The following is a 15,590-nucleotide window of genomic DNA, read 5'->3' as shown; positions in this document are numbered from 1 at the left end:
TGAATTTAGCGTTGACTCGTAGGATTTATTCCACGGTTGATGTGTGTACAGTTATTTGTATGCGAAATAACGCAATCATTAAAAAAAAAAAAATTATCACCCGAGTTACCTATTCCCTTCCGAATGGTTCATAAACAACGAATGAAATTAAACAGGCTTGGATCATAGCGAGCAAAGGCGAAATAGTATTTTGATTCATGGACATGCGCAGAACCGTAAACCCTTCCCTTTAAGGTCTTTACGGCGGCGAAATGCAAGACTTGCATTTTACCGCCGGAAGGATCGTGAGTCCTCGGTTCAGGCTCTTTGGCGAGCGGTAATATATATCTTCTTTGTTATGTCCTGTTGACGGGTTTTATTTTTAACATGTTTTCTGCGGTTTCAAAATTTGCCTCAGAGGCGGTTGTTCGAAAGCGATTAACAATAATCAACGATTAAAAATTAACCGCGGTTTTCATGTTGTTCATTAAAAATGTTTTCAAAAGCTAATTTTAGGCTAGTGGTAAGTCAAAACTGAGGGAAAAAATCTTTTTGAAGAGTCTTCTTTGATTAGTAATTAAACTCGAATTGAAGTTCACGTAAACCCAGGATTAGCTTAATCGGGCTTTGAACAACTGGGCCCTGGACTAGAGCCTGTGAACTCTGCACCTCCCCCCCCCCCCCCCCCCCCCCTTCAAGGAGGGAAAGAAAGGACCTGGGAAGGAGGATTGAACTGACCATTAAAAGAATTGCGGAAAATTTGTTGGTTTATTTCTTTTGTACAAATTACACAAGAGCAGTTTAACTTAAAACACAACTGAGTTGAGCATCGCTCCGAGGCACTGTACAATGTCTGATGTCATCAAGATTTCTACACTCTCTTCAAGATGGCGCTTGGGATCCTAAAAAAAGAAAACGGACGGAAATTAACTTTATGCCACGCCAACACAACTAAGAACCTACCACTTATAACGTATTTTCGATGTTTCCAACTTCACACGTAATTCCAAGACTGCATTGACAACATTTTTAGAGGCGAAGGGGGGGGGGGGGGGGGGTGTACCGATTCTAAAACGCATGGACTCATAGATACACACTTACTCACGCCCACAAGCTACAATCTTGGACAAATTAAACGAAAAATTAAGACCACATGTCCACCCCCCCATTTGAATAATGAGAAAATGACGCTATTTCCTTTGTGCGTGAATTCACCATTGTTTTTTTTGGGGGGGAGGGGGGGGGGGGAGGGGGGAGGGATTTTTTTTTATTCTGTCCAGATTGTAACTGTACCCATTATCAGGTATGAAATTTCATCCTTCTGAAAAAAGGGTCTTTCAACCTGATGAAAAGACATAGCCTGGCAGATTTCATGGCGTCACTGTTTAGTAAGTACCTGCTTGCCAACATTTTTTATCGCCCGTTGTTCTGGGGTCATTGTATCTTCCTCCTCGACTGCCTACAAACGCAAAGGAAAAACGTTAGGTAGTTCTTGAAACTGATAGCGTCATGGGTGAATAGTAATTTAAAGGTGAGCCGTACACAGCGCAGAATAAAAGAAATAATGACAGGTTTGTATCACAAGGAAGACGAAACTCGGTGTCAAATAATAGGCCTTATCACGGTTTTCGACGCCATTTTGACGAGTAGGCAAACACGTCTTGAAATAACAGTGTTTGTATGGAAATCCGATGTCAAATAATTTTCATAAAACATCACTTCTGAAAAATTCATGAATTGGAGACTTTTGGCACTAGGAAAAGGATTTTAAGAAAAAAAATGGAGGGACGTACGTAGTTGTGCCAGAAAGCGTTCAGTCGTGTTTTGAACTGGACGCTTTCTGGCACAGCTACATCCCTCCAATTTTTTTCCTAAAAACGTTTTCCTAGTGCCAAAAGTTTCCAATTCATGAATTTTTCAGAAGCAATGTTTTATGAAAATTATTTGACATCAGATTTTCATACAAACACTGTTATTTTGAGCCTGTTTGCCTACTCGTCAAAATGGCGTCGAAAACCGTGATAAGGCCTATTTACTTGAAACTTGAAAACTGAACAAAATAATAGGGAATAGGCCATTTTCGAGTTGCTTCGTGCATAGTTTTTATTATGAAAGTTAGGTTTGATTCCTTTGCAAGCAAAACTAAGTTTCACTCTTACCCTCGCTTTCGTAATGAGGCTCAAAGCAACTCCAAAGTGGCCTACTAGAAACGACACAGGTACAGAATTAATTAAACGGAAAGTTGATTTAGTTAGAAAGCATGCAAATGCTTTTTTAACTTGACCATACTTTTGTAAAAAAATACGCGAATAAAAAAAAAGAGGGGGAAATACATTGAAAATATAACGATATTACTCCTTGCTGTCCTCGTAACCAAAGCATGGTAATAAATTCCCGGTAGTTGATATACTCATAGTTTTCCCTTATTTCCAAAGTTTATGGCAATTGTTTGACAAACACAGTATTTCGGGATTGTTTGGCTCGCTTTCCAAAATATCGGTTTTACCGTAAAAATGTCAATATCTTTGTCATCTCCTTGGTGGTTTTCGGTCTGGACTCCCATATGAAAGGGGTAGGGATGCTCGTCGGGAATTTTGAATTAAGGTGGCTCTATACCATTTCTTCAGTTTTCGCTGGTAGTGATTTATATTTTTCTTGATGTTCTGGTTCTTTCAGTCCTGTAAAACTATCTGGGTTCAAACATAGTTTCAAGTACCTAAGTCCTTATGCTTCGCTAAAAACACCAAAACACCGGTAAATCCCATTGCAACCGGCGGATGATACATCTGATTCCTTTACTCCTAGCTAGTTTCAATATGGGTTTGTCCGAATTTCGCGCGATAAAATTTCCCTTTTTATTGTGTAAAGAAGAGGGAAACTCCAAATTAACTCCTCGTTAGGTCAAAACAAATTCTCTACATACGTTTGGCCAATTTCTGTAAGTTTCGTTTTTGCCATTTATTGCAGTTGTCCATGTATAATTCTCCCTAAGATTTTTTGGAGTACAAATACCAGCTAAATCCTGACATTGAGCCAATTTTCAGAAAAATTCACCGTGGAAAACTCATTAAAATAGCCTTACTTTTCAGGCTAAAATTGTCCTTGTTTCAGTTAGAAAACTGCGCGCGATCGCGTCATTTTAGTACCCAGTCGCCGCGCGCCAAATAGCTGTATGGGATCACCTTAAACCCCTAAAGGAGACCAATCTGGACATGGCTTAAACTTTGTTGACCCCCTAAAAGAGACCATTTTAAAACACAGACAAATAAAAAACTACAGTCACTTTTCGCGTGCAACCCTAAACGAGACCTTCACGGCTAACCATAATGGCGTTTTTCCCAGAACACCCTGAGACCAAAATCCGAAATTTACACCCCTTAGCGAGACGACGAGCATCCCTACCCCTTTCATATGAGGTTCCCCCCCTCCCCCCGGGGGTTTTCGCTCCACAAATACGTCTTGATGGGATCTTAACGTTAAGTTCCATTTAATGTCCAAGTGATCTAGACGGCTGGAGCTTAAAGGGGCAGTGTCACTATCCATGGCCAATAAAACGTATTTGTTTCAGTGGAATCCTTAAATTAATGGTCAGCGTTTATTAACAATAACCCTACTAGTGCAAGCTGCTATTAATTATGCTTGACTACGGATGGCAGGGATGGAAGTGGATAGCAACTAATGTTTTCAAGTTCTTCCTGTGTATTTTAGAGAAGTCGCTAAAAATTGGTTATGGTTTGTTCTTCCTAGGAGAAAAACCTCAATATTTTCTTCATGGTGTTACAAGAACAATTTCATGTTACAAACAAGGCTCTTTGCAAATCATGTGAACAGTTTTGAGCAAAGCAGCTCAGTATCGCCGTCACAGTGCCACTTTAATCCCTTTTCTGTGACATTAAACAATTCCGAGAAACGGATCCCCGGTCCGTAAGGTGTCTATGTTAATGGGGATAGACTGTTGAGAACAGACATGATCAAGGCAATAAAAACCCAACATCAAAAAGGTATTAGGTCAGGTTCAGTTAATTACATCAACAATATTCAGACCTTGTGGTAGTTCTTGACAAGCTCCAACATTTCCTGCAAACAAAACGAGACCTCCTTTACATCTGATATGTAGAAGTTGGGGAATGCTTAGAAGTTTGGTTTGCCTATGCGCACATCATTGACATTCCCCAGCACCCCCCCCCCCCCCCCGAAATCATCATCATCATTATCTTTATTTAAACTCGGTAAATACATCAGGCATTAACAGTTTAATATAAAAGCTACAACTTATTGCGAGAGACTATGTATATAGATTAATCTTCTATTATTTAAAATACTGCTAACTATTAAAAAAAAGTAAAAAAAGTAAACTAAATTAAAGCCTGTTTTACATGAATGCCGTGTCGGAATTAATTAGCAATCGTCGGAAACAGGACGCATAGCCCCTAACAAATCCCTCGCACTGAAGAGCGAAATTACAGGTAAGCGCGGACCTCGATGAGGCGCCAGACATCCCCCCTCCCACCACCACCACCACTCTCTCCCAAATCTGATCTCTCCAGGAAGCCGATAGTCACCTTAACTGTTTTCTGGTTCAGCGCGCAGTGATCGTCGTAATCTTGTAAAGTAAGTCCATCCATCCATGTCTTCTTGTGCAGATTCAGCAACATCTGAGAAAGAGAGCATGCCAGTAAATCGTTCAAGCCCCGGAGTATCATTGCCATTCAACCATTCAGTAAGATAAGCGATCGATAGTAAGATAAACATGAAGCCTTGGGGTGCTTACCATTTACATGGTAAAACCCGAAAATTCCAGTTGGAAAATCAAAGTGGTAAGCATCATTCCATTTGGAGTACTTCTGAAATTATGGGCTTCTCGTCAAAGTGATGCATTTTTATTACTCCTTTTGGGATTCACAGCTGATGTTCATACATTTTGCATGTTATCCATCTTCTGTTAAGACAACCTAATTCTTTTCGTATTTATGCCGAAAATTTCCATCCGGGTGGTTTGCGTAAATGGTAAGCACCCCAGATGTTCCAATTGCAATGACGTGACAGCCATGTTGGTGTATAGAAGCTTATGAAAAGCCTTCTGTTTGCAGTACACCAACATGGCGGCGGCGTCATTGCGTACATACTGTCTATAGTAGGCTTTTGTACATCATGCTTTTTCCCTTCCCCCACTTAAGGACAGTGCCTACTTTTGTTACTGCGCATACGTTCTACACATTTCGAGATACTCGGGTTTCCTATGGGTGGTGCCTACTAATACAGAGATATTTTTTGCGCGGTTTAAAACTATGCGGAGAAAGCAGAAATTAGCAAGTGCTCTTGGTATCCAAAAAGAAAATTGGGGGTAACCATGCATTTTGCAAAGATAACAAAACGTCAATATTAAGAAAAAAAAAAAAGCCATACATTGCTTTGTATTTAACTGCTTTTAGAATAATTGTTGCTTAATTATCTCTTTTAAGAAAATGCCCCGCTTACTAGGCTATTAATGCTTGGCAGCTTGGCGTTGGAATTTCAAAATCCCTTATCGACTTCCAAGCACTTTCAATTTTGTCATAAAAAAATGCTTTCATTTTATCTAAAAAAATATTTTTTAAGGAAAATGACATTAAAACTCTCGAATGATTGATTCTTTTGCTTAACTAAAATGCTTGCACGATGTTCAAAACCCTAGTCAGTAGTGTATAGAGAAAACTACCATATTTATAATGGAAATAGGACTGGGTGAAGTCCAATTCGGTCTGTAACCATACGACTGATTAACGAGATCGGAAGACCCATTTTTTTTTTTTTTTTTAACGAACATGACTATAGACTGAATTGGACAACACAAATTCCTGTTACCAATTAATCATAACCATTTATTACAATATCCGAGAACCAATGGCTATGACAATAAACAAAATTCTAGTGAGACGTTTTGGGAGAATGTAGAGACAACCGTTTTATTTACGAAATACGTGGGAAAATGGACCCCGGTCAAGCGTAGCTGTCCTATTACAGCACGCGAAATGGGCGTGTGCTGTCCAATTGCTTAGGCATGACGCCTACACTGTCCTTTCAACGCTCAAATCATCGCTGCTGGTAGCAAATCATATTCGAGAATTTTGTAATAGTTTTGATTAAAAAATAGAAAACACTCAAACCTTTTGTTCGAGTTCGTTCTTCTTGTAGTTGATGGAGATGGAGTAGTAGTGTCTGTTTAGGCCATGAATCAGCGCCTACAAATGGAGGAAAAATTAATTATTATACGCGCCTACGTGCCACAGTGTAGCAAGCGATTCGCGCGCGAGGAGCGGGAACGTGTCACGCATCGCTGAGTACATACATAAGGACTGCAACTTCATTCCTTGCGTTTTGCGCGCGCCCGTGTGTTCCACGTGCTCTAACATCCCTAGGGGAATTAAGATACTTCCATTGGTCTATTATGCCACAAGCGCTTTCCTTGCAGCTAACCCGTAAAAAACTACAGGATAGTTCGGCCACATTAAACCAGTTAAACGAATTGGAATAATCGACAAGTTGTACAAGTAACGCGAAGCAATATTTTCAAATGACGTTGGTGTTGCCATCGTGGTTTCTTAAACTCCCTTTTGTAGCGAAACAAACGGACACCCTCATCCCTTATTGTTCACCTGTATCGAGGGCTTTTGTAGATGTCCCAGATTGGAAGTCGTTTGCCGTGATTCCTGGCCAAGTACCATCATGTTCGGGTTGATGAGACGGAAAGCATCGATAACCACCTACAAACAGCAAAACAAAAAATATATAAATGAGAGACTTCCGCAGTTGTGTGTATATTTCATAAAAAAATCAATCAATCAATCAATAAATAAAAGGACAGAGATGGAAACTAAGGGCGTTGGCTGGGATATGTGAATTTCTCATTTAGAAATCGCCTTAACGGAAGTCAGTTTCTCGAAACGTTTGCGGACGTCTCGGGAAACAGACTTCCGCTTTCACGACGTCTAAAAATAACAAGCGAATCGGCACGTATCCCAACGGCTAAACTGAGGGTCTCCCTCTCTGTCCTCTTATTGTTTCTTGATTTCATATATAACAATTTATAGAACAATATATGTACTTATACAGCCCCAAGTCAATAACTGTTCATGGCGCTTTACAATGAATAATGCTAAAAAGCAGATTTGGAATATTAAGTTAAAAACTAAACTATCTTAAAAAAAAAAAAGGCTTTTCTTAAATACAAAAACCACTATTCAAAAGCCGTTTCAAAAAGGTAAGTTTTCAAACGGTTTTCGAAAGTGTCTTTGGAACTGCAAAGTCTTAAATCCAAAGGTATAGTGTTCCCCTGGCCCAGTTTCGGTCCAGCTACCTCTAAGGAATGCTTTCCATACGATTTTAGACGAGCACTTTGGACTGCCAAAAGTCTTTGAGACGATGACCTGAGCGTACCTCTATTTCATAGCCTTAAAAGAATTCACTCAAATGAAAACAAATAAGCAATTCGTTTGCTCTTGTTGAAGGTAGATCCATATTGCACCACTCGAAGGTAGTAGCGGCTTTACACTGTAGTTTCAGTTGCTAGTTCATACCTTTCCTTTAACACTCTGTATAGGGTCTACAACAACAGCCACAGCTCTCTCAGACAGTGCTTCAAAGCTCTGAAAATATAAAAAATGAAAACAACAACATCAGAAACCCGGACACATTATTGCAACTAACATGTAGCACCTATCGACAGTTGTTCGTTAGCCATCTCCTCCTGTTTGTTTGTTTGTTTGTTTATTTGCTTTTCTTTTATTCATTTTTGTTGCTTTTTCTCAGTTTTCTGTTGTCCAACTGAGCAGAGTTTTGACTGTTAAATTCTTACAGTGCAATTTTACGATAAAACAGAGAAAAGAAACAGGATTATTAACCCTTTAACCCCTAATAACAAATAGCAAATACTCCTATCTTGTCCCCATACCTTTCTTATAAAAGCACTGGGGAGAAGTTATTAAAATATCGAGAAAGTCCTTAATTCTCATGACCTCAGAGGTTGAATAAGCATTGATATTATTACAAGGAGAAATTTGATGCTGATCACTGTTAGAGCTTAAACAGTTAATAGTGAACTAATGCAAGTGTTTATTATTATTATTATTATTATTATTATTATTATTATTATTATTGTTATTATTATTATTATTATTATTATTATTATTATTATTATTAGTATTTAACAGGGCTGTCACTAAGATTTCAAGTTGCTGGATAAATACAACAAGTAGGCAGGGAATCAGACAGCTAGGAATTTCTTTTGGTTCTATTTTTCTTCTATTTTCCTATGAAAATAGCCGGGGGCCACATTTTTAGTAACCGGGGGAAATCCCCGGCCCCCGCCTCTTAATGACAGAATAATTATTATTCAGCATTTATCCTGATTGGTAACAAATTTAAGAGCAAGGAAAATAAATGTACACTGACCTGTTGGGTGTTGATATCAACACCAGAAAGCCAACAGCCAAATCCAGGATGGGAATGGTACCAACCAACAACCATTTCTGGCCTTGAAAAACAAATAAATTATTATGATCATCATTTCAATCCCCAGTGAAGAGGCAGAGAGATTTTGTTTTTCATACCAACCTTGAAATTTAGGGAAATCCAGTTCCCATGCTTTCCCCTCATACCTCCCTACAGTAACCAAAATGGTGGGCACTAAATTGACGACAAAGAACACAACTTCTCCTTGGGCAACATAGAATCTGAACAACGCCCTTTTCAATGCCTGGGGCACAAGGATTTGGCACTGTCAGGCACCTTAAGTCTGAACAGGTCCTTATGTGCAAAGCAAAAAATTGTTTAAGGGTGTGAAGCTCAACACAACATGAGGCTTTGTTGAAATTTTACACGAAACAGACCTTATGTTTTGGAAAATTTGACATGCAAGCAGGAAATGAGACAGTAACACGATAACATTCAAAGAATGGCAGAAGTTGCTTAATTCACTCTGTAGCCACTGTATTAGAGAAACCCATAGATTTACTCTGTATTTATTTCTCTACCATTCACATACATGTAGACCTAACATTCCAAAAAATAGTTATTCAAAATAGCCCTTCTTATATTTGATTGTACCTCGTTCTAAGGCTGAAAAATCAAAAGAATATTTTACCTTGAACAAGACAAGAAGGGCTAATTTGAATGCAAACGAAAGAATACTAATATGGAACCCATTTTTGCAGTAACGTTTATTGTAATGTCATTGCAGTAGCAATTCAAGCATTTATATACATGAGAACACATGTAGATGTGTTGGCTAGACTTGTAAAATCCTTTTTGAGAAAATGTTGTTTTAAAACGAATAAGAATTAATACTACAAATTACAGAAAAAAACGTGACCAAAAACTTCACAACAGCCCTGAAGAACAAACTTTAACAGGTCAATAAATTTTCTTGGTGTGACTTTCTAATCATAATCTCAAGTTAACCATTTCTTTGTCAGGTTGGTGGCCAGCTTTAACAGGTCATTGACCTGTCAGACACCTCCCTTATCTGAAATGCCGTCATACATGAACGTTAAGAAAAGTACCTTCCAGTTTGTTTTAACATGTCCAACATCTTGGCTTGGAACACAGGATCTACGGCTTCAACACTCACACCCTGTTACAAAATAAAGCCAGAAAAGCAAATGGTTAGAATAATGGTTTTGCCAACATGGATTTACAAACTCATTTGAACACATGACAGCAGCACTTTGCCATAATAAACTGACAGTTTGTTCTTCGTCATCCCACAAGCAATAACACTTTTCCTAATGGTTAGAGAGCAGTCACTGCATTGCTTTAAAGATGCTAAGATGTAATAATCAAAGATCACTTGTAAGGTCATGAGACATCAGTAATGAGAGCCAAAGCAAGTCATCATTAATTTTACGGACGGTGTGCCCATTTGCTACTGGGCGCTTTCCATTCGACCAAAAATTCCGGAATGAAATTTCGAGTATTCCATGTGATGAATGGAACAGTATTTTCCGGTTGGTTTGAACCAAGCCGTCCCAGTCCATCACGTACCAATTTTCACGCGAAAATGTCAAATAAACAGGGGGATCAAAAAATGGCGGACTCTTTGTCTATTTTACTTGCTTTAGAGTTGCTCGACGACTATGAAGTTGAAATAAGCGAAGTATTGGACAAGGACGATGACATAACGCTGTTCAGTGTAGTCGCGGACTCCGTTTACAGTCAACCCAGGTCACGCGTGAACGACATTTTTGAAATTTGCACGGAGTTTTGAAATTTACATGTCAGTTTTGAAAATCGTCAACGAGATTGCAGAGTTCCCGTATAAATTTCCCTAGCTTATTGACGGTATAAAGCTATGAATTTTTCTTTACATTGCAAAATTGAATATTTCAAAAATAACAATTGTTTCCCAAGTATTTTGAATCTTTTTTTCAGTTAATGCATCTTTTTCGGAACGATATCCAGAGAAATGTCCAACATTCCATTCACAGGTCGGACATTACAAAGAGAAATTCGAATGTTCATTTCATTCCTGGAAATACTATTCACGCGTGACCTGGGTTGACTGTAAACCGAGTCCGCGACTACTTTGAGGGCACGATACCTCTCTATTTTCCTCGATTTTCGGGCTCTGAGAAACTGGGCGCGAGCAGGAATGGTAGAATGGAACGGAATTTTCCGGTTATTCTGATTTTCCGGAATTTTAGGCCAACCTCGCGAGGTACACCCAAAATTTCGGAATGAAATTCCGGAAAATGTCTGTTCCATACACTCCCAAACCCGGAATTTCCAGAATTTTTGGTCGAATGGAAAGCGCCCACTGTGTATACATGTTAGTACGTTCTGTATATTCCAAGATAGTTTGAGAAACTCTGATTTCTTTTGGATGGTGACTTCTAATTCAAAGATAAATAATTATTTAGAACACCGAGGGTCGTGGGTTCGAATCCCATCTGGGGCTCAGATTTTATCTGTGTCCTCTTATGGTTGATTGTTTACATCTCCCTGTATTTTCCTTTAAATAATTATTTGCATGTTTTATGGCTATGCAGGAAAAGATCAAGATCTTAGCAAGTGTCATTGAAATCCAAAAAAAAAAAGAGGGAAGTACCCATGCATTTTTAGTTTGAAGCTTTTTAGAATTGCATGTACTAAATGTTACTTAATTATCTCTGAAAAAGGTGTGGCTACCCCCAATTTTCTTTCTGGATTCCAATAATTTCTTTGCTTAGATTTGTTTTTTTCCAGCATATTCATAAACTGTGCAAATATTCTTGGGTAGCAGCAGGTAGGCTACTACAATGAATCTTCAAAGTAAAACAATGATTATAATCGTCATTACTTACAGTCTAGCAAATGGTAGCAAACTCACCGTCCCACTTTGAGGCATTGCAAACACATCAATGACTCGTACAGTGTAGTCATCCACAAACTCCCCTAACATTAAACCCATTACTTCCATAGGAACTCCTGCTCGGCCTGAAAATTCACACCAAGGGAATAATAATAATGATGACTTTATTAACGTGCCAATTGAAATCCCCTATTAGCAGAGTCCCCTCTGCTAATAGGGGACACCTAACTTTCTAAACAACCTGGTGTAAGATACAAAATTAAATGTATCAACAATAATTCAGAAACTACCAACAATAAATAACATATAATAAATTAAAATCATGAATTGCATAAATAGAAACCAATAGTACACCTGTAATTCAAATCAAGTTTGCATACCCTTGAGACCTCTGCTTAAGACTAGCAGCTGATCTTTATATTTGCTTGATCTTTAAGGCCTGATACTTCAATGGTCCCAAAATGGAGTAAATTAAACTCTTTAATCTCACCCATGCTCAATAAAACCTGAGTCAGATCATCTATTTGTTATGTCGACCTGACTTACCGGAAGTCAGGTCGCGATATTCAAAAAGGAAATGAATATGAGTTTAACTTAATGGAAGTTAGCATGCAAAGCTACAGAAGGTTCATGACAATTTTGATGGATCATGACAATCCATCTTAGATCATGATGACCCAAAACAGCTCAAGTCTATCTGACATGTTAATAGCAGTCAATATATAATGTTGGTTCTGAAAGCATGAGGCCACAAACACGTAACACGCAAAAAATTAATGTAATTCTTCATTCTAAATGGGTGAGGCCACAAACACACTACACACAATGTTTAGACTTCCTTCTATACCTTGAACCTTTTACCAACCAACACCACTGGCTGACAATTTACTTCAATTGATTTCTATATACTTTAGTCAACCACTGAATGATCTGAGCTATCTAATGTATTTAAACTGTAATAGCAAGTATTTAATACTTTTACTATCCATTTTTGAACTTTGGTCAACCGTTTAACACTCTAAGCTATCTGTTTAAACGGTTGTGGAAAGCGTTTAAACGCCTGAGGAAGCTGTTTAGTATCCAATTAAAACTGATTTTTAAACCGTTTTAACAGAAGAGCGTTAGTGTACACTTTCCCATTCATGGTCACATATTGTACATGAACTGCCTCTTTGCTCCAGGGTATTTTTCAAGAAAATACATGTAAACAATAATGTTATTTAATTTAATAGTAATACATTTATGCAAGGTAAGACTTACCATGCTTTAACATCTTCTCATGAACACCAGAGAGGAAATGATATGGAAAGAAAACAAATAAAAATGAAAATATGAGGATGGGTAGTGATGAAATATGACAACGGTTTCTAGACTAAACTACCACCCATTGATTCATTAACATGTACTGCAATTACCATTAGATAGTAATTATGTTTACTACATGTATGTTAGTTGTAGTCAGATGACATTCATGAACAATAATGGCCATGCACCTCAGAATTTCACACAATAAATTCACTCATTAACACCAGCTGATAAACAGTTCATAGAGTAGGTCAACTTCTCAAAATCATGTCTGTTTCTAAGCTTAAAGTACCACCTGGAACTATTGACCCATTGGGACTAGGCCATACCTCGTCTTTGCCGCGGGTAGTGGCCGCTATCCACCTTTAAAAACTTAAGGTGAAAACAATGTCGTCCCGCCGGCAAGATGAGGTGCAGTTTGCCGTGGAAAATCTGCCGTTGGTAAAAAGACAAGGTATGCCGCGGGAAAGAACAATGGAAACTGATTGCATTTCTAAGATAAGTGTTAGCATGTGTGAAGACATTTGTACTGCAAGTGTTCGAGGTGCGAAGAAGAATCAGTGCTTAATCGAAGGAGCAATTTCAAGTCAACAAAGCGTTGGGCAATTCGCGTATTCAAACATTAAAATCCTGAATCTTTGACTTGGTGAACATTTGTATTCAGTCTTTTCAGAGTTAATAAAAGTAAGTAACAATCCAACACTACAAAGAAGCTTGTTATCTCCAAGGGTATGTTAACTATGCAGTAAAATGTGTGTACGTTGATTTAAGCTTGCATGCTTTTCAAAACACTCAGTGTAACTTTACGAAAGAGAGAGGCATTCGCTGAATTATCACAACAAAATCAGTCTTTGGTATTTAGTTTTCTTAATTTGTTCATTTCAATACAAGTGACACAGGGAAAACATCTTGTATCAAACATTCAACAGTAATTTGCATAGGAGCAAGTTTGATGTTTGTTTTGCACTTGTGGGAGTTCACCAACGCTTCTGATTTGACAGCTTTTTTTATATGTGTCCAACCAAATGGCTGCTAAAAATATCTAAAAATCAGATATTGAGAGGAAATACTATTCTTGTTGCAGTTCCAAGTTCATTTTAAAAGAAAGAGGTTTAAAATGGACTGTAAACACAAGCGACAAAATTTGTGAAGCCGACACGAGGGTGTCAAGTTAACATGGCCACGTGCGAACATACCTTAATAGTTAAAGTTGACCTATGTTTTATAATCCGTTAATTTTATAGGTCAGTTTTTTTTTCTTTTGCTTCTTCTAACTTAAAATTGAAATAATTTGGAAAATTGCTAAGTAACCCGTGGACTAAATTCTGGAACGCTGCTGTGTTGCATCAAACTTCTTGTCACGTCAGGAGTGCAATGTGTTGGAATATTGCAATTATTTGGGCACTGAGTGACACAAAAGATGCCAAAATATTATTTGTTTTCTTTCCAATTTATAAATGATTTTAAAAGATCCGGCAAATAGAACTCCACAGGCTGTGCCGAAAATTCAAGTTTGCTTGTTTTTTGTTGGGCAAACCTGCACTCTTCAAAGCTTCGATAGTGAATATGTGCATGGTCCGGGGAGGTCATGAAGTCTTCAAGAGTTTTGAGATAATCAGAATCTTTCTTAGAGGATTTTTCAAACGTGGTTGCCGGGATACTCGAAAACGGATTGTCATTTTCTTCAAATGGTTCAAAGGCCGAAAATGGTAAGTGTATCACACATAATCATTCTTCCTAGTTAATGTTCTTTGGTATGATTTTGTAATAAAAATCGTAAGTGTTTCACACATAATCGTTCTTCCTAGTTAATGTTCTTTGGTATGATTTTGCAATCACAAGTTGACGAGCCAAAACACAAAGAAAACTAAAGCCTATTCAAACTCTACCATGGCTTTTCATTACCTAGGTTTTACCTAGGTAAACTTTCCCGCAGCAACTTCGGAGCCTGACTGCAACCTTAAACCTAGGCAAAAAAACATGCTACTGCAGAAAGCTGCGAGTAGGCTATGCGGCATCGACGAGGTAAATGGGTCAATAGTTCCAAGCGGTACTGTAATAATCATAAGAAGCCCAGCTTTGAAATAAAACAAAAGGTGATTTTGTGGCTTTTTTCCTCACATGAACTCCTTGTCTGAGACAATATTATTTTCATAAACTCTGCATTTTTTCAGAAACAATACTCATTTATTTGCTAAATGTTCAATTATAAATAATCATTATTACACAGAGGTGTGATTTCACATAATAGACCTCAAATCACATCCAATTGCATGGCATTGTACAGCATAATTTACTATTTACACATGTATCTTTAAAAATCATGCAAATCACATTGTACAAAGTGGACAAATTAGTACCCAAACTTCTCTGGAGAATTTACCAGTTCGTTCAATCTCAACATCACTTCTTCAAGTTGCAAACACTGGTCAACAATTTGGGGCTCTGGGATAATTAGTGATCACCAGTACAGTGTAAGTTTGTCATAAGGTGACCTCAACCGTCTAATTAAATAATTATTATTAATAATGTTGAACCAATTAACTCTCAGTATCAAAATGCATATTCTCCTCACTACCCCTAATACATTTCTACTAAAACCAGTTGGGAGAATCTTCAGTGATTCATTCTAATATGACTTACATTATTTTGATCACATAGAGATACATGTACATGTATGTACTATTAATAAAGAAAATTAGTCCAATTACTGTTCCCTATTGGGGCTTAAAGGGCTTATATTCCTCTATTTTACTTTCAATAATTGGCCATAACCATGCTTTCCATAGAGTTAGGGGAGAGGGGATAGCTTAGTGGTGAGAGCACTCCTCTCCAGCAAATGTGGCCCTGTTTTGATTCCAATTTTTGTCACCAGCTGTGGGTTAATTTTGTTGTTGGTTCTTATCCTTGCCTTGAGTTTTTGTCCAGGTAGTGAAGTCTGGATTTCCTCCCTCCACAAAAATCAACATTCCCAAATTCC

The 15,590-nt window shown here is 38.0% G+C and overlaps 1 protein-coding gene across 1 annotated transcript in view; it reads right to left on the bottom strand.

Moving 5' to 3' along the window:
* Positions 1–728: 728 nt before the first annotated feature.
* Positions 729–15,590, bottom strand: part of LOC146461499 (ubiquitin C-terminal hydrolase PSMD14) — a 20,516-nt gene continuing 5,654 nt past the window's right edge. The window contains exons 3-13 of the mRNA XM_085086926.1: positions 12,566–12,578; positions 11,324–11,430; positions 9,519–9,589; positions 8,410–8,491; positions 7,536–7,604; positions 6,615–6,722; positions 6,126–6,200; positions 4,542–4,634; positions 4,024–4,056; positions 1,376–1,438; positions 729–881 (exon numbers count right to left, since the gene is read on the bottom strand). Coding sequence (XP_084943052.1) covers positions 786–881; positions 1,376–1,438; positions 4,024–4,056; positions 4,542–4,634; positions 6,126–6,200; positions 6,615–6,722; positions 7,536–7,604; positions 8,410–8,491; positions 9,519–9,589; positions 11,324–11,430; positions 12,566–12,578 — 810 coding nt within the window. The 3' untranslated portion in view covers positions 729–785. The remainder of the gene's footprint in view (positions 882–1,375; positions 1,439–4,023; positions 4,057–4,541; positions 4,635–6,125; positions 6,201–6,614; positions 6,723–7,535; positions 7,605–8,409; positions 8,492–9,518; positions 9,590–11,323; positions 11,431–12,565; positions 12,579–15,590) is intronic.

Source organism: Pavona decussata, unplaced genomic scaffold (genome assembly GCF_977016875.1).
Source record: "Pavona decussata unplaced genomic scaffold, jaPavDecu1.1 SCAFFOLD_198, whole genome shotgun sequence".
Lineage (NCBI taxonomy): Eukaryota > Metazoa > Cnidaria > Anthozoa > Scleractinia > Agariciidae > Pavona > Pavona decussata.
The sequence above is the reverse complement of the archived record's forward strand: the minus strand, read 5'-3'. Positions and strand labels throughout refer to the sequence as shown.